At 37.8% G+C, this 17,496-nt stretch overlaps 1 protein-coding gene and 2 long non-coding RNA genes across 6 annotated transcripts; 1 reads left to right on the top strand and 2 right to left on the bottom strand.

Annotated features, from left to right (window-relative positions):
- The first annotated feature begins 5,333 nt into the window (after positions 1-5,333).
- LOC131676310 (dnaJ homolog subfamily A member 1) lies at positions 5,334-9,100 on the top strand. Of its 4 annotated transcripts, none has more exons than XM_058955434.1 (4): positions 5,334-5,488; positions 6,538-6,875; positions 7,148-7,937; positions 8,234-9,100. In XM_058955434.1, exons 2-4 carry the CDS (start codon positions 6,571-6,573, stop codon positions 8,345-8,347), a joined length of 1,209 nt encoding a protein of 402 aa, XP_058811417.1. In that variant the 5' UTR covers positions 5,334-5,488; positions 6,538-6,570; the 3' UTR covers positions 8,348-9,100. The 4 variants fall into 4 exon arrangements, with proteins under 4 accessions (XP_058811417.1, XP_058811420.1, XP_058811418.1 ...); XM_058955437.1 differs by having other exon boundaries at positions 5,478-5,602; XM_058955435.1 differs by lacking the exon at positions 5,334-5,488 and adding an exon at positions 5,609-5,818.
- A 627-nt stretch (positions 9,101-9,727) lies between these two features.
- LOC131676370 (uncharacterized) lies at positions 9,728-10,222 on the bottom strand. The gene is made up of 2 exons (XR_009303163.1): positions 10,056-10,222; positions 9,728-10,003 (listed from the first exon to the last, which is right to left on the bottom strand). It is a non-coding gene; the product is annotated as an uncharacterized LOC131676370 (long non-coding RNA).
- A 1,750-nt stretch (positions 10,223-11,972) lies between these two features.
- Positions 11,973-17,071, bottom strand: LOC131676303 (uncharacterized). The gene is made up of 3 exons (XR_009303116.1): positions 16,682-17,071; positions 16,227-16,626; positions 11,973-16,171 (listed from the first exon to the last, which is right to left on the bottom strand). It is a non-coding gene; the product is annotated as an uncharacterized LOC131676303 (long non-coding RNA).
- Positions 17,072-17,496: the final 425 nt, after the last annotated feature.

Here is a 17,496-nt window from a genome sequence, read left to right as displayed (position 1 = left end):
ATTTGGATTCTACGATATTGCTTTCTTAAACTTGTTTATTTAAAGTTTCGCCCTCCACGCTCCATGCAAACAAACAGGGCGATACTTTTTTTTTATTTTGATTATAGAGGTTTTAACCTTAAGGTCATTCGCCTCTTCGGGTTAGAAACATCTCTTATGAAAAATTTCTAACCCTATGTGCGGGGTCGGGACTCGAACCCAGGTGCGCTGCGTACAAGGCAATCGATTTACCAATACGCTACTCCCACCCCCTACTTTTTTTGCTAGCAATTTAGAGGCGAAACTGTCTTTTGCGTATTTTTTTAAAATTATCAAGCTGATACCAGCTGTAAATAGTAACAATGATCGCTATTGAAAAAAACCGGACGAAATCGGTGGTGTAAAACGGTAGTTATTGTAAAAAAACGTTAGCTCAGTTGAGTTAGCCCATAAATTGCGAGAAAAGCAGCATGAAAGTGATATGGAATGTTTGAAGCAGAGTGTCGCGTCACTGAATACTACCGTGGTTAATCTAGTGGAGCGCCTATCTTCGGAAAGCAACGAAAGTGCTAACGAAATTCCTCGCCTATGTTCTACAAAAATTCAATCCAGTTCGGAAACAGTATCTCCCGATAAAACGATGAAGGATAGTTTTACGCTGTTTTGACAAACATTAAAAACGACGTCAGTGAACAAGAAATTTCAGCTCTTGTATTAGACTGCTTAAATGTAAACGATTCTCCAAAAGTCAAAAAGCTTGTTTCGAGTTGGCAGGACGTCACAACGCTAGACTACGTCTCGTTCAAGGTGGAATTGAACGTAAGCTTGAAAAAACGCGCTCTTACATCTAGCGCATGGCCTCGTGGAGTGCGATGTAGAGAATTTTGGACAATTCGCAATGATGGACCATGGAACCCAAGTGTACGGATGGATTCTCCTCTGTCGCATTGAATCGTGGCTGCTGATTAATACATTTTTGTTTGTTTAATACCTGTTATTATAAGCTAGTTTTTTTTGAATATTTTTTGGTTTTCTTTTTTTTTGTTTTAGTGTTGTTTTGATTGTTAATGTTGCCACATTTTGTATGGTGTGAATTAGAATTAAGCTTTCAATAAGACTAGTTAAGTCCGTTGCAATATCAAATATAAACAAATTAACAATAGTTATTATATAAGAAATAAAACCAAATCTGGAAATATTCACTGTTGATTTTCTTTGAATGGTGTCACTGCTAGTATCGCCCTTTCCAAGAAAAAGCGTTGATATGTGGTCTTGGCACCACCGTTTGTATCACCGAGCAAAATTTAGATTGAATTTCTATAAAAAACGTCTTATGACATTCAGACATAAGGATTTTAAATGAATTTTATATGTCTGTCTTGTGATTTGGAGGAGAAATTTTCCAAATCCATCTCTTATTATCTTCATAAGAGAGTCTTATAAAATTTATGAAAATGTCTGAATCAACGCCATAGGTGCCCATTTATGAAAATTGCTGACATTTATAAGCTGAAAACAAAATAGAAACTAATGATTTCCATAGAACAGTCTTATGAAATTCATCACAATGTTCGAATGAATGTCATATGTTTTTTATTTATGGATATTATTGTGCATTTATATAAAAAATAGAACATGGCTGATATTTCTCGAGCATTTTTAGTAGACAAAAAATCAACAGAAAAAATCAACCTTGAGAGGATAATATGTTTTTGCACCAACCGACATAACCCCACGGATAAACTTCGTTTGACAATTCTCGGTGGTTTGTTTACATGGGAGTTACGTGAGTTTCAATGTAACAGATGGGCACCCGTTGCACTCCAACTCACACAACTGACAAAGTAAACAAACCACCGAGAATTGTCAAACATGAACGTCATTCATCATGAGTTCATTCGTGTGATCATCTTGTAGAACTCAATTCGGGACAAATGAACCGCCAAGTGTAGATCCCTTCAGAAGATTGAAGAGAAAACTCTCATTAAATATTTAAATTTGTACATAATGAGCAATGCTTCGTCAATATTTCCTGGGAAACTGGGCTTAGACAACTGGGAAACTGGACTTGACAACTCAATGATAATGATTGTTACTTCTCAAATGATTTTGATAATTATAAAATACGCGCCAGACACTAATTATATGCACAACTTATTTCATTTCAAATAATCGGATATCTTCTGTAAAAATCATAACCATGTACAGTCGTGATTCGCTGGTTGGACACTCTGTAACTGGACAGCTTTTAGTTGGACCTCCGCTAGTTGGACCATTGTCCAACTAAAAAGCATCTGAATGTCAAAATTTCATGTCAAATTTACTTTGACAATCTATTGAACAATCTTTTGTACTACTAACGTCTTCTTTGGAGAGATTTTGACATTTGTCAGTCGGTCCAACTAGCGAATCAAAATTCGTTAGTTGGACAGAGGCTGTGTCCCAACCAGCGAATCACAACTGTAAACTGATTTAATGCTCACAGTACAGTCGTTCGCTGGTTGGGCCACAGCCTCTGTCCAACTAACGAATTTTGATTCGCTAGTTGGACCGACTGACAAATGTCAAAATCTCTCCAAAGAAGACGTTAGTAGTGCAAAAGATTGTTCAATAGATTGTCAAAGTAAATTTGACATGAGATTTTGACATTCAGATGCTTTTTAGTTGGACAATGGTCCAACTAGCGAAGGTCCAACTAAAAAGCGGTCCAGTTACAGGGTGTCCAACCAGCGAATCACGGCTGTAATTTATTGAATAACATAAAGAACAATTATTTAAAATTTTGTTGCAATTTGACTAAAAATCTCACTTCTTTTGTTTCAAACAGCGGTAACCAAAAAGTTCTGGCCTGAAACTATTATCTCCTGGTCAAGGCCAGAACTGAATTCATAAGAAACAATTATGAACTTTTCCCAAAAGTGACGTTTATGAAAAACAAAATATAATTTTATAGAATCAATAACAGATCTCATATGGGTTTCATGAGAAAAATTTATCAAATTCTTTAACGCATATATTGAAGCGAAGTCATAAGACTGTTTTATGAAATACATTATTTGTACGTCTATGGCATGCATGAATAAAGATAAATGAATTCATATGCCTGCCTATGATATTCTAAAGCGTTCAATGGCATCGTCAGAAGGCTGGTTCATATGCCGAGACTTATGAAATTCTCAGATGCTTTTTGCTCGGTGTAGATCAAGGAGCTTTTATTCTCAGGTGATACGATCCTCGAAATCGCCGATCAGCCATGTTGGTTCTAGAAACGACAGCTAACAACATTGTTTACTACATCCCCATGCACGTTTGCTTGGATTTCAGTATGTAAACAAAGTTGTTCGCCGTCATGTTTCTACTCCGCAGCTTACTGCACGCTTACCTCACTCCTCACCTAGTTACTGCCAAAGACGAATCACCTTATAACTCTAAGCACCTTGGTGTAGATGGCATATTTTACTGTGACGTTTTGAGAGACGGGCTTGTAGTTGTGATATATTTCATGTGCTGTATTGCAACCGAGAGTGTAGCACAGAGAACAGACATATAAGCTAGAACCAACTTTCCTGAAAAACCTGTGTAAACATTTAAATGAAAATACGTGGAAAATCACCATCGCATACAGGTTTGCATGCGTGAGTCACCATTGTATCCAAGTTTGCTTACAAGTCCCGTATAGTGATTGCTGGCCGATCGAAGCCCCGACCAGTGGGAAGTGTCTACTTGCTGTTGTCATTTCAAAGCGACAGTTAATTTTCTTACACAAGTTGAAAAGTTTACTTGTATGTCAGTTCTCAGTGAGTGTAGATATGAGGTTTGGCATTGGAAAAACATGCTAACTACAGTCGACTTGGAGAAACATCACAACGCAAAACATCACATCTACAAAATATTAGCAAAGCTTTGGTATACTATATATGACATTTTGACTTAAGATTAAATTAACATATAAAGAGTTATCAATTTTCTCTATTATTTGTGGACGATAAAGAGTCAACGCTTAGCTTTTATTTGGCATAATGAACTCAGTTTGTTTGCATTTGTTAGATATTACGTTTTGAATAAACGGTATAGAAATATGTATTTGATCCAAGAGGGTGACGTGACGTCATATTTTCGTAGTCAACATAAGAATTTTGCTTGTAACAAAATGAACGAAATTAATTTTAAATACGTACGAGGAGCACTTTAGTTTACATCAAATCAGTTAAAGTGTTCATTGTTTTCTTTTGTTTACTGCTACTATTGTTTGTTGATGACATTTTTAGCGATTTTGACGTTGGCAAACTGACCCCCATCGATCGGTGGAAAAGCGATGCTTTTTAGTTGGACAATGGTCCAACTAGTGGAGGTCCAACTAAAAAGCGGTCCAGTTACAGAGTGTCCAACCAGCGAATCACGACTGTACATGGTTATGATTTTTACAGAAGATATCCGATTATTTGAAATGAAATAAGTTGTGCATATAATTAGTGTCTGGCGCGTATTTTATAATTATCAAAATCATTTGAGAAGTAACAATCATTATCATTGAGTTGTCAAGTCCAGTTTCCCAGTTGTCTAAGCCCAGTTTCCCAGGAAATATTGACGACATTATGTACAAATTTTAATATTTAATGAGAGTTTTCTCTTCAATCTTCTGAAGGGATCTACACTTGGCGGTTCATTTGTCCCGAATTGAGTTCTACAAGATGACGACACGAATGAACTTATGATGAATGAAGTTCATGTTTGATAATTCTCGGTGGTCTGTTTACTTTGTCAGTTACGTGAGTGCGAGTGCAACGGGTGCTCATCTGTTACATTCGAACTCACGTAACTACCATGTAAACAAACCACCGAGAATTGTCAAACGAAGTTCATCCGCCTCATTTTGTGATGTTATGTCGGTTGGTGTAAAACCTAACTGTCAAAGTCTGTATGTAGAGATAGGGATGCCAGTTACCTGATTTGATCAGACTCCAGTTTGCCCCTTATTTGCTAACGAAATGGCGGGCAATTAGCGCACTCGAATTGGCAAATAGCCGGTCGTTCGCTAGCGACTTGACTATTTTGATTTCCCTTTCAAATCCGCTGAAATTTTAAAGTTTGTCGCTGCCAGGCTTTTGGCTCAAGTAAAGCTGCTGTTTCCGACTAGAAATCGGTTAATTCATTTGAGCCGGAATACCGACACAAAACAGGAAGAAGCCTGGTGGGAATTGCTGGGATTATTTTTTCGTAATGTTGTCACTCTGCACAAAGATTTACCAAAGACAATTTTGTATTTACTGTTGCTCTCTTTGTTTAGCACCCGTCTCTGACTGCAGTGGGGAAAAGAGAGCACTACAGATCAATTTACTTGCGTCAAATTTTTCACTTGTGTCAAACGTGAACGTGTTCGTTTTTCGTTCGTTTTTTTCTCGCTTCGGTTTCGGCTCAAAAGTTACGAATTTTCTAGAAGAAGCTACTTTGAGCCGCAGTAGAGTTCCAGAACGTTCTCAAACTTGGTCGGGTGTTGCTGCGTGTGTTGGTAAGTATCGCTAGCCGTGTATGTGCTTCAGAGTGATGATGGACACAAAATGTGGTCGCAAACTAGTGGCGGCTCAGTATCCAAACAGAGATTCCAGAAAACGCATTCCTCAAAGTGAGCAAACGGCTGATATCATTTATTGCTACATTCTTCGCGTAAAGTAACTGGAAGAGAACTAAGTGCTCGTTGCTTGTGAAAATTTGCAAAATCGATATCTGCTCGAAAAACAGGGAATTGGCCTTTTACATAACTTGGTGCTACACATCAAAAAGCGATTTGCTCAAAATCCGGGTTTCATTTTTTCGAATCGAAACCCATTGAACAGCAGTCGTAAGTAATCCTAGTGATAAACGAAAAATAGAAATCAGCGTGGCACAAGTGACCCTTCGGCGATTTGGTTGCTAGAGAAAAATGGTTATTATTTTAATTTTTTCATCTTTATTTTTGTAAGGGCTTCGGTTCTACTTTCAAATTACAACCAAGTTATGCATCGTATTGTCTAATATTTTGAGCCCATGCCAGTGGAAAGTATAAAATTTCGCCCTCATTTCCGGGATAAACTTTCCATCTAGGTATTACTTTTCAAGGGCCTTTAGTCTAAACTTCCACAGGGAAAACGTGTTTCAAGTTTTGTGTCAAGATCGCAGCAAATGACGAAAATGTCTGATAAACGACGAAATTTACGTCCGTGTTTTGAATTATGGATAGTTTTTGCTATAAAGAGAAAAGATTTTCACAATTTTCTGCTACTAGTCGCCATTTTGTTTCGTCATATGAGTCGTCATGATTTTCAATTTATTTTACTGCAAATGCCAATTATATTGATTCAGGATGAAGAAACGTGGCTCAGATACAATTTCCGTGCCAATAGTATTTTATATTAAATTGGCATTATGGTTAGTCAGATGTTTGATATTTTAGTTTGCCATAAGAGTTCGGTAGAAAATACTAGAACGAAAGGGTTTTGAAAGCAGAAAAGCAACCTCGTCTTTGTTTGCTGGTTGTTGTGCGAATATAAATAACTAAAAATCACTTTCTATTTTTCACAGAAAATCAAGACCGAACAGGGAAAACGGGCCAAAATGGTTAAGGAAACGGGCTTCTACGATATATTAGGCGTAAAGCCTGGCTGCTCCCAGGATGATTTGAAGAAGGCATATAGGAAGCTGGCACTTAAGTATCATCCGGATAAGAACCCGAATGAAGGCGAAAAGTTCAAACAAATTTCGATGGCGTATGAAGTGCTATCCGATCCGGAAAAGAAAGCAATCTACGACGAAGGCGGTGAAGCAGCTATCAAAAAGGGCGGAGCCGGAGGTGGCAGCGGTTTTCACAGTCCAATGGATATCTTTGAGATGTTCTTCAACGGCGGTTTTGGTGGACGCAGGTGAGTGGACACAGTGTGATTCCTACAGTTGTGTATATGCATCCTCTCGCAGTTCATCGTGACTTTCACATCTTTGAAAGTTTGTGATTCTTTTGCGATGCTAAAGCAAAGTAGTGATCTATGCTATGAATGTCGTGGAATTATCGTCAGTCATATATAAATCACTATAGAGTTATTGAATTTTTGAATGTAATGTGATAGTTTTGCGCGTTGCAAACGCAAAGAAACGAGTAACGCCTCAATTATTAGATATATTTTTTTTATTGTTACAGCAAAAGAGAACGGCGTGGAAAGGATTTGGTCCACCAGCTGTCGGTTACGTTGGAGGAATTGTACTCGGGCGCCACTCGGAAGTTAGCTTTACAAAAGAATATTATCTGTGATCAATGTGAAGGTCGTGGCGGCAAGAAGGGTGCCGTTCAAAAATGTTCCCCATGTAGAGGAACCGGCGTTGTGACTAAGCTTCAGCAGCTAGCCCCCGGATTCGTGCAGCAGTATGAAGAAGCATGTCGTAACTGTCGCGGAATGGGTGAAATCGTTGACGAAAAGGACAAATGCAAAACATGCAACGGACGAAAAACGGTACGAGATCGTAAGATTCTCGAGGTTGTTGTAGAAAAGGGTATGCGCGACGGACAGAAAATTGTTTTCTCCGGCGAAGGAGATCAAGATCCAGACTTACAGCCCGGTGATATTGTGATAGTTTTAGACGAGAAGGAAAACCCAATTTTCAAACGATCCGGACAGGATCTCATTATGCATACACAGCTGCAGTTGGTGGAATCGCTTTGTGGTTTCCAGAAAGTGATTAGGACATTAGACGATCGAAATTTGGCCATCACATCATATCCAGGCGAAATAGTTAAACACGGAGCTATAAAATACATCGCCGGTGAGGGTATGCCACAGTATAAAAACCCATTCGAAAAGGGACGACTTGTAATCCAGTTCTTCGTTGTGTTTCCGGAATCATTACCGGTCGATTTGCTTCCCGCCCTAGAACAATGTTTGCCTGGGCGGCCAGTAGTGAAAGTCCCTGCCAACGCGGAAGAATGTAATATGGTAAGTTAAACAAATTTTTTGTGTACAATTTCGATGCATTCTGGAAAGTGCGACAGTAATTGATTGAGTATTCAATTCTGTGTTGCCTAGTTTTCTTATCCGAAAATGCATGTCCTTACTGGGCTTGCCTGTTAACGTCTGGAAAATAGGCAACAGACTTCTTATGAATGCTATAGTGAATTAGTGTGGTATTAACGGATAGGCTTGCAGAGAATCTCCAAGCTTTATTTTTCATAAACCTCCACAATACTAAGCTAGATTGGGGTTATCCTATTAAAAGATTTATTTTTTCACAGATGGATCTGGATCCAGAGCAGGATCGTCGAGGCGGCAGTTACAAGAACGCGTATGACGAAGACGAAGACCATCACGGTCCAGGAGTGCGAGTGCAGCAATGTGCCACCAGCTAAGCACCTTCCTTCATTAGCCAAGAGAAAAACTATTACCGCCACGTAGGGAAATAGAACGGAAGGGGAGGAATGGTCGTTAACTGTCAGTGTGTGCGCATTAGATGCTAAATTAGACCCTTAGTTTGTTTTTCTTAACCAAATCGCCGTTTAAGATAAAATCCAACCCATGCAGCAACCTTTACTCGTACCATTTTTCGGACTGATCGGCCAATAGAAAGGACAAAGACAGAATCAAACGTTTTTTTTCGAATTTATTTTCCTTGGACGTATAAAGAAACATCGGCAGGAAGGGAAATTTTAATGCTGCGGAATGTTGTCCGTCTGCATTCCAAAACTCTACTAATTATCGAAAGTTGAACGTCCAATAAAATTACATGAGAAAAAGTACGTCATTTTTCTGTATGTCATTGAACAAAAAGCCGATTTATTTTTTCGTTTGTACATCGACGAACACCCTATGATAAATCTTGATACACCTATTTATTGCTTCAGCTGCATCCTCGGCACAACAAAAAAAACTTAAAACTCTGCACTAGTAAGAGATTTATCAAGAAAATCAGATATGAGTAAGGATTTTGAATGATGCGCGGAGTAAACAAATAGAATTCAAATGATACAACTTGGACAACTACTAGTTGAAGGAATATTTAATGGAAAACCAATCAACATCTATACAGTAAAAATAAAATCTGTTTTAATCTTTCTATCTTTGTTTGAAGAAAATAAAACAGCATATTTTATGATTGTCAGTAACTTCCTCAGGCGATATTTAATTCACCCTTTTGATGACACAAATCCATCGCCAACCAATCTACCAAACTGTAAGCATTTAGGTTGCATACCTTTTTATTTACTGATTTGATTTTGCATAAATCGTTGACCCGTTTTGTAGCTTCTCAAAGATGTGACAAAATACGAAAAATTGGAACAAATAAGTGAAACAACTGAGAATTCTGGTAGTATTTTCATTCTAATATTGTAATATTACCGGGGCCCTATTCTCAGTCACGTCACCTAGTGACTAGAAGGAATTTTTTTCTAGTCACCAAGTAACGTGATTGTGAGAACAGGGCCCCATTGGTCTCCATTGCTAATGCTCTAAGCCACAGGAGAAATGTGCCTATATTTTACGTTAAAAATTCATAGCAATTATTAGGTTTGTTCCAGTACACGGGTCACTCCGGAGTAAACAGGAGCAACAATTTTCTTGCTCCCTTTTACTCCGGTTTGCTACCAGAGGAAAAAAGAGAAGATGAGAGTACAGGAACGACTTTCTCCGGAGTAATTCCAGTTTCTCCTGGTACTGGAACAAACCTATTATTCACTTATTCCAATGAATTCAATGTCTCCACAACTCCTATTGTAAATAAAACGCATTGATATGATCTTTTTTTTTATTTTAGCTAGCTACTATCGCACCGTTCGAGACACAATACATTTTCAAAAAAAAAATTACGATTTAAACTAAAGCTAATATTCCGACCGGGTTTGTCATGAAAACGCCATTTTCAACGCTGCATCAGAACTCATTTCCAATTGTAGGTTGTGGGTATAAAATGAGTTTGCGATTCTCTTCAAAGCTGGGACGTTTTGGCTCAACTTTCTCAAGGAAAGTGTCTTGCCAAAAGTCTCTTCTTTCGTCGCCGGTGCATGTTTCTGCAAACGTATATTGATTAACTTTTGCAATTTTGAAAAGTTACTCACCTACCTTACGCGTTCGCTGCGGTATAGGTATCCACCGTATCACACAGACAGGAATGACAAGAGAAACATAAAACAACCACTCGGCCTAAAGTCACAACCGGAAATGAAATGAAAGAAAACTTGCTAATGCTGACAAACTAATCGCTGTCTGACAAAAACAACCGACACATAGGGCGGCGCTGTATCGGCGATTTTGAGCAAAACTCAGCTTGGTCATGCGGAACCTATGATTCAGCTCAGGAACTGCTAAAGTGATGTTTGTTTTACACCCGCCACCCAGAATAGGTCAGCCGGAATTCCGGCTGAACTTTTTTGGGCAAGTGAGTCGTAGCTTCCCATAAAAACAAGTTTATTCACGGAAAACATTTCCAGTGCCCAAATATGAATGAAATAAGTTCAAAATTTAGTTTTATTAGGAATTATTCGGAGCTTCAACTATTCAAAGACATTTGGCTTATTGCGAAGACTACATGCAGACTTCGATCAAGGGTAGAAAAACTGTAGAAAGAGAACTGCGGAGACTCCATTTTGGGTCGATTGGATTCGCATTTAGCTGTCAAAAAACGAATCCAATCGAACATTGCCTATCCTTATAACATTGGACGTGTTGCCATACAATGCCGGGGCATACGTTGCCAAAAATGCTGTTTTTCTCTCCGCAGTTTTCTTACTATGAGTTTTTCTAATCAAGGGTTAAATCGAAGACTACATATTAAGAAGACTGATATCTCTTTCCTTCCCCATACAAACGAGAAGCGACAAAGGTCACAGGGCCTCTATTGGAGGAAGGTAGTGAGCTTAATGTAAAAGTGTATACATATGTCTGTGTGCATAACTATGGGAAGTACCACCTTTATCCGCAAGTGGCGTTGCTGTTACTGTTTCCAGATTTTGGACAGATTTCCCAGTCTTGATATGCAGTCTTCGGTTAAATGAAAACTAATGCGCCATACACAGCAAAAAATATCTTGTGATATCACATCATAATCGCTGCACATCACTCTTTAGATTGAGAGCAGTGATATTGCACGAATAAGCGCTCGATTCATTATTGTAATATTACACGACTGATCGCAACACTGAAACGATGTATGCACAATGATGTAATAGCAAAGACGTGTTGATATATGATGTGCTGAACTCGACGTCATGACGAACGATGTAATAGCGAACGACGTAAGACAAACAACGTGAGGCGAGCGACGTATCAGTGAACGATGTAATGGCGAACGATGTAGTGATCAATAACGTAAAATGGTGCAAAATAAATGTCGTGCAGATTTTGCTCCCCAAAACGCTTGATTCAAGCTTCTGCAATTTTGTCAAATCTCATTTTTGTTGGAAGTAAATTAACAACTTCAACCTTCGATGTATGGACATTATAAGCTTCAATTCAATATTACAAAAAAGCATCTTTTGAACATTCAAATTACAAGTTAATTATTTTGTTAAAAAGTTGCATTCCGTTGAATATTTTCCAAAGAACTAAGTGAAAAACTATTAAAATTCCGTGACCAAAGTTTGAAGGGTTCCATGTCATACTTTCGGGAAAACCAGTGTCAAAGTAATCGCAAAATCTGGGAAATACTTAATAGTCATGAAATGTACAACATGGAAATAATGATGCATAGAAACATTTTGTGAAAGTTGGAGCTTATGAATTCAAAAATAAAATCATTGTATTTCTACATTTTAAGCGGGAAGCTGTCAAATTTTCATCAAAACAAAGGCTTGCAAAATTTACAGAACGCTGATTCAAGCGTTTCTGGGAGCGGTTTTTTGCCCAACGTTTATTTTGCCTTAAAGCGAAATAGATCTGATGCAGTGCGAAAGGGATGTGATATAAAAACCTGATCAGTTAGTCAAACAGCTTTATATATTATAACAACGGTCTATTATACCATCTAAAGATTATACCAAATTAAAATATTTCGAATGTAATTCTAATTTTTTGTTTCAATTATTTATTTGAAACATTCAGTCATTTGCCTCTTTGTTGAGTTAGAAAAATTCCTAACCCTATGCGCGGGGTTGAGAATCGAGCCCAGGAGAGCAGCGTACAAGGCAATCGACTTACCAATCAAGCTTTGCTCGCCCCATGTACTAAAATTATCATATGCATCTTCTGTTCTATTCTGAGTGTGCAAGTTTGATATGATAGGAAGCAGTGAATTGAAATTTTTTAAAAGCTTTTTACACTTCAGCTCAGCTGACCTACAACCACTAGGAGGTGAGCTGGCATGGTTGTAACACAGAGAACAGACGTCCATCTCCTGCATTCAACTTGTGTAAAATCTCTAACGGTTTCGAAGGTAGTTGGGATATCCGAACCAGGTGTGCTACTGTCGTCATGTTTTTTTTGTGGCTGAGTCCGACAGGATTGACAGCGGTTATTCCTCTACCCAGTTAAACTAGTCCGGAACCGGTTCGGACTTCCAGCATGAATTCCAGCTCAAATGTATCAACCGATTGAGACGGAATCGGTTGTTTTCTTTGAGCAAGATTCCATACTGAATCCATTCAGGATTTCGAACCGGTTCCGGAATGGATTTGACGGATAGTTGGGATAGGTTGGTGTGGCGGCGCTAGCGTTTATCGTATATTAATTCAAATGTTTACACACGTTTTTTAAATATTTTTGTTCGATCAATTGTTCTTTGTGGTTGTAACCTACATTGAAGAGTTATTATTTCTAAAGTGAATAGAAACAAGCAAATATAAAACTTAGTTAAGTGATCAAATATATGTTGAGGTCGATCAAAAATTGATTTTTTTTTACTTTTATCTTAAAGTATTGGTTCTTGAGAATGATATACCAAATTTGTATAGAGAAGCAAGCAGTAGAAGCGAAGTAAAAACGTTTTTCATCTTGCTCCCTTACGGAGGCGTGGTACGTGACATGAAACATTAAACATGATTATCTCGAAATCATGTTTTCCAAAAATATTTATGGTGACTAAATGCCGAAAAAGCTTTCGACAGATTTCAATTATTTTTTTAAATAGCTCGTAATTTATTTGGCGTGTCATTTAATTCGTCTATATGTTCATATCAATGCTACTGTATTATTATTCAAACATTTTTATCAAATGTACCTTGCTGAAAGTTTGAGATCTTTAGAAACAAAATGGAGGTAGATTATCGGTAAAATTGACAAACATTAGTTTTTTTTACATTTAGTCTGAAAACCACATTTTTCCCTAATTCTCGAACATCCCTAATTTTTCCTGATATTAAACTTCTATCAAATGATGCCTAAGCGTTTTTACGCAAGAAACAGGAAATTAAATAATTTATTATTAAATGGAATTGATGTGCAATTTGTTAAAAAAATAAGGAGTTCTGACACTAATGGCCGATTTCTTCACTCTCGCTTAACTTTTAAACCAGGTTCACCAGTACGTTTAAACCTGGCTTAAGCACTAAGCGAGAGTGAAGAAATCAGCCCTAAATGTCAAAAAATTATGTTTCTGAATTTCACGAATAACAAATCTACTTCCAACTTGTTCCTGAGGATGTTCCACGTTCAACAACGTACATTTTATAAAAAATGATTGAAAAATATATGCATGGCAAAATCATCAAATTTTATATGAATGACAAAATGCTATAGAACCTTAACTTATTCCACAGATAACAGACGTTTAGGCTCGATTTGAATCGTGTGTAAATACCCGCTACTGAAATTCCGAATAAATCAGATGTCTGAAACATGTTTGGCAAACGTTTGCAGATGGCGCAGTGATCACTACAATGCAGTTAGAGTGCAGCTGTCAAACACGTGTAGCCAACAGTTGCGCAGATGGCAATAGTGAAACACGGATTTTCAACGTATATCAATTTGAAAGTTTACACAGGTTTTTGAAGACATTTTGTTCTAGCCTAAACGTCTGTTATCTGTGCTTATTCTAAATAAGATCGCAATAAATTCGTTTGATTCCTGAGATTTTTCACACTAGAAGAACTGCAAAAATCATCACTTTTTGCTGAAAAATTATATACTCACTAGCGCCGCCTAGCAAGTAAATCCTAAATAGACCTTTCATCAGCGTGTAGTACTTTACATCCTCAAGTTCTTTGAAAGTTCCCAGTTAAATTCAGCCGGAAAATGAGCCAGAATACTGACTGGTTGCAGTTCGCATTCCGGCTCCAGTGACACAACCAATTCTAGCTAGAGTCGGTTGTGACACTGGAGCCGGTTTACTAACTAGATCCAGCCAGCTTTCTGGATCATTTCCGGCTGGGCTTGTGCCGCATAGTGAAAGTATCCCAAGCTAATCGATCTAATTGGACAACTCTTGATTTCCTGACTAAATTGTCCTGAGACACTACTTTTTGTTAGCGGGCTGATAGGACTGTAGCTCATAGCTTAGCGGATCTCGGTCCGTCCCGCGAGACAAAATTTGCAAAATCGGACGAATTAGCAACTGTCTGCCAAGGAAACACCGGTCCTCGGGAGGAGGACTACATTTTGCGCCTGTTTGTCGCGAAGTGGGTATCTTCAAGTCCTCTATTTTGTCTAGTCCAATGTATCCTGCTTCTAACAACGCGTGCTAAGTCGTCAGTGATGCAATTAAAACTTCGTATTAATTCCGTTCTTGTATTCTTCCTGATCTCCTCTTAAGTGGGTCCCCTAGGTCTGAAACGGATCAATCGACTATTAAGTAAATAAAAGAGTGCTGTTAACCATAATATCCACGAATATTAATTTCCCCGCAACTTTTCTACTAATTATCCTATTCTAGTATGTATTAATGATCATTTTGTTCGATAATAAAATTTTAAAATATAGCTAAGTCACAGAGAACAGACATCCTTCGAACAAATAAGTTTAAAATATTTGTATGTAGTCATTTGAGCATATATCCGCTAGGGCACTACGGCCATACTAGCATATCCCAATATAATCAGGTCGGGCACTTGGACATCAATTATGTGGTCCACTGTCAATTCAGCAAAACTTACGCACTACACGGAATAACCACAGAACCATGCCTGGATAACAAAGGCTTCTCCAGAACACCCCCCAAGTGAACTCCGACATTCGACTTCCGAACCCCAATCACATGTCCGTCAAAATTTTTATTTTATATCTCGATAATTCATGTTACGTCACGCTCTTCCTTAACTGTAAATACGCGACATAATTTATGAACGGCCCCTTTGGCAATTACTTTAGGGCATGTTCAGGAGTGGTAGCGACAAAAAATCACAGCCACTTTTTCAAAAGCACCATTTAGCGTAACCGATAGTTTTTCCAGCAGCTATTTTGTATGATTTGAATCGTTGTGACCTAATAAATCAGCTGATATTCTTCTTTTAGAGTTTAGAGTTTTGAAAAGGTTTAAACGGATAATCCGGTGGCAAAGCTGAACACATTTTTTCCTACCCATACTACCCAGCGTTCAAATCTAACACATGCTCAAAAAGGTTACTTGAACCTTAATTTAGCTGATTTTTAAAAATGCATCTAAGTGATCATCATAAATTTTAAAAATGCATCTAAGTGATCTGCCACTAGTGCAACACCCTGTTGAAGCTGTTGAAATCGGCCGAAGAGATTATTCATAAAATCTGGTAACTAGGAATACATTTTAGAAAATAATTAATGGTCGATTAATTAAAAAACTAATAATAAAAAAATACATTCAAGAAAGAATTAGTGCAATAGAAGATTCTATTGAAAAACAGATCTGAATAACGAGATGGCACTACAATTGGTCCATGCTCAAAAAAGGACCCCCTGTACAGAAATTCTCCAGCATGCACGTGTATGGCTAGAAATAATTTTCGCAGAGGGTAGGCGCACATTTACGGCCAGCTGGAGAATACCTAATCACCACCATTTTCATCTTCACGTACCCCTGATGAATCGTTGGCCATGAAAAGCGTATTTGTGGTGCTGAAATCAATGCTTATGTTGGGAGAGGTTCCTCACAATACTGTTAAGGCTATTCGCTTAAAGCAGAACGCTCTGATTGAGGTAAATCAATAAACTAATACTCGCTTGTAAGCAATCTAACTGTAAACTGCTCACCCTTCAAATGACTGAATGTACTTAGTTCAATATTCGGCGACAGATCAACCATCGTGCAGATGTCCGGTCAAACTGCTATACGGCTGTAAATAGCAATACAGTTAGTTTAAACTCATCCTTCACATAAGCATATCATACCCAGCAAGTTTTCTCCGTTCATTCACAACGTCAACTACATAGTACATAGTGTACAGGAACTGAATATCGTCCACATTGTTGATGCTCCCTTTAGACTTCAACTCACTAAGATACGAAGCAAGAATCAGAGTATTGCGGATCGGTTGCTTCGCATGCTTTTTCATGTTTTGCATCCTGCACATCGATTTTATTATACTTTCTAAACCACGGCACCATCGGTGTCTGTGCCAAAGATATCCGGAGTATTTTCCAGTTAAAGATATCCAGATAGTACGACCGGGGGTTGATCAACAAGGCATCCGATACGAACCAGGTATCGATATTGATTGCATGTGCATTTTGTTAGCGAATAGCGTACACGGGGCCATAAATACCTGCTTCATGGTGGGGGGACGAATAGCTGTAAGAGGTTACTAGCAGTGAATGAACAAACTATTAATACACAAAATACTCACTGGAAAATTTATTCCTGACGATTGGATCAGTATCTGGGATCAGTTGACAAAAATTGAAACGTGCTTAAAAACTAGGTCTGCTTACTGATGGAGAATACTTTGTGCTACTGTTTATGTCCGATTCTACTTCAGTACTGTAACTCACACACTATTAAGTAAAATATTTATTAGCTGAGAAATTAGCAAATTTTATGTAAACATTTTCGCGAAATTGTAGTAAAAGACGGACAAGAAATCTGAGCTAACCTCTTGCGAAAATAAATATGACAACATGGTGAAATATCGCAATAAAGAACAGCGACAGAGACACGCAAAACCGAAGACCATCATCATTGTGTAAAAGTCTTGGTAAAAGTGTAATATCGTGCAGAGATAATAATATAGCGTCAAGGCGTGTGATATAACAATAAAATTGTTGGAAAGAGTGATGTGCGTATTTTTGTATATAATATTACACCAACTCGTGTGATAATACACATATATTAATGAGCAAATTCGCACTGAAAAACGGAACAATCTTTCAGTAGATTAATATTACACGATTTCGAAGGCAGCTTTTCGTACATCATTTTCATAGCAATATCGTATCAATTCGAATGCAATATCCAGTAAAAATGGTGTAAAAATCTCACTACGTTATTTTATGTGATATCAGGTGATTAATGTACAATTGCATATAAAACATAACAATATTGTGCATTATTTATCATTACGTCTAAGTTCCACATGCATCAATAGACATCGCATCGGCCATTATTACAATTCTTTTTGCTGTGTAGAACACGAAAAAGAATTGTGCATGTTTGATTCTATAA

Source organism: Topomyia yanbarensis, chromosome 1, assembly GCF_030247195.1.
Source record: "Topomyia yanbarensis strain Yona2022 chromosome 1, ASM3024719v1, whole genome shotgun sequence".
NCBI lineage: Eukaryota > Metazoa > Arthropoda > Insecta > Diptera > Culicidae > Topomyia > Topomyia yanbarensis.
The sequence above is the reverse complement of the archived record's forward strand: the minus strand, read 5'-3'. Positions and strand labels throughout refer to the sequence as shown.

Coding starts and splice junctions, on each gene's coding strand:
- LOC131676310 (XM_058955428.1), top strand. Junction 6,876..7,147: donor GGCGGTTTTGGTGGACGCAG/GTGAGTGGACAC, acceptor TTATTGTTACAG/CAAAAGAGAACGGCGTGGAA. Junction 7,938..8,233: donor ACGCGGAAGAATGTAATATG/GTAAGTTAAACA, acceptor ATTTTTTCACAG/ATGGATCTGGATCCAGAGCA.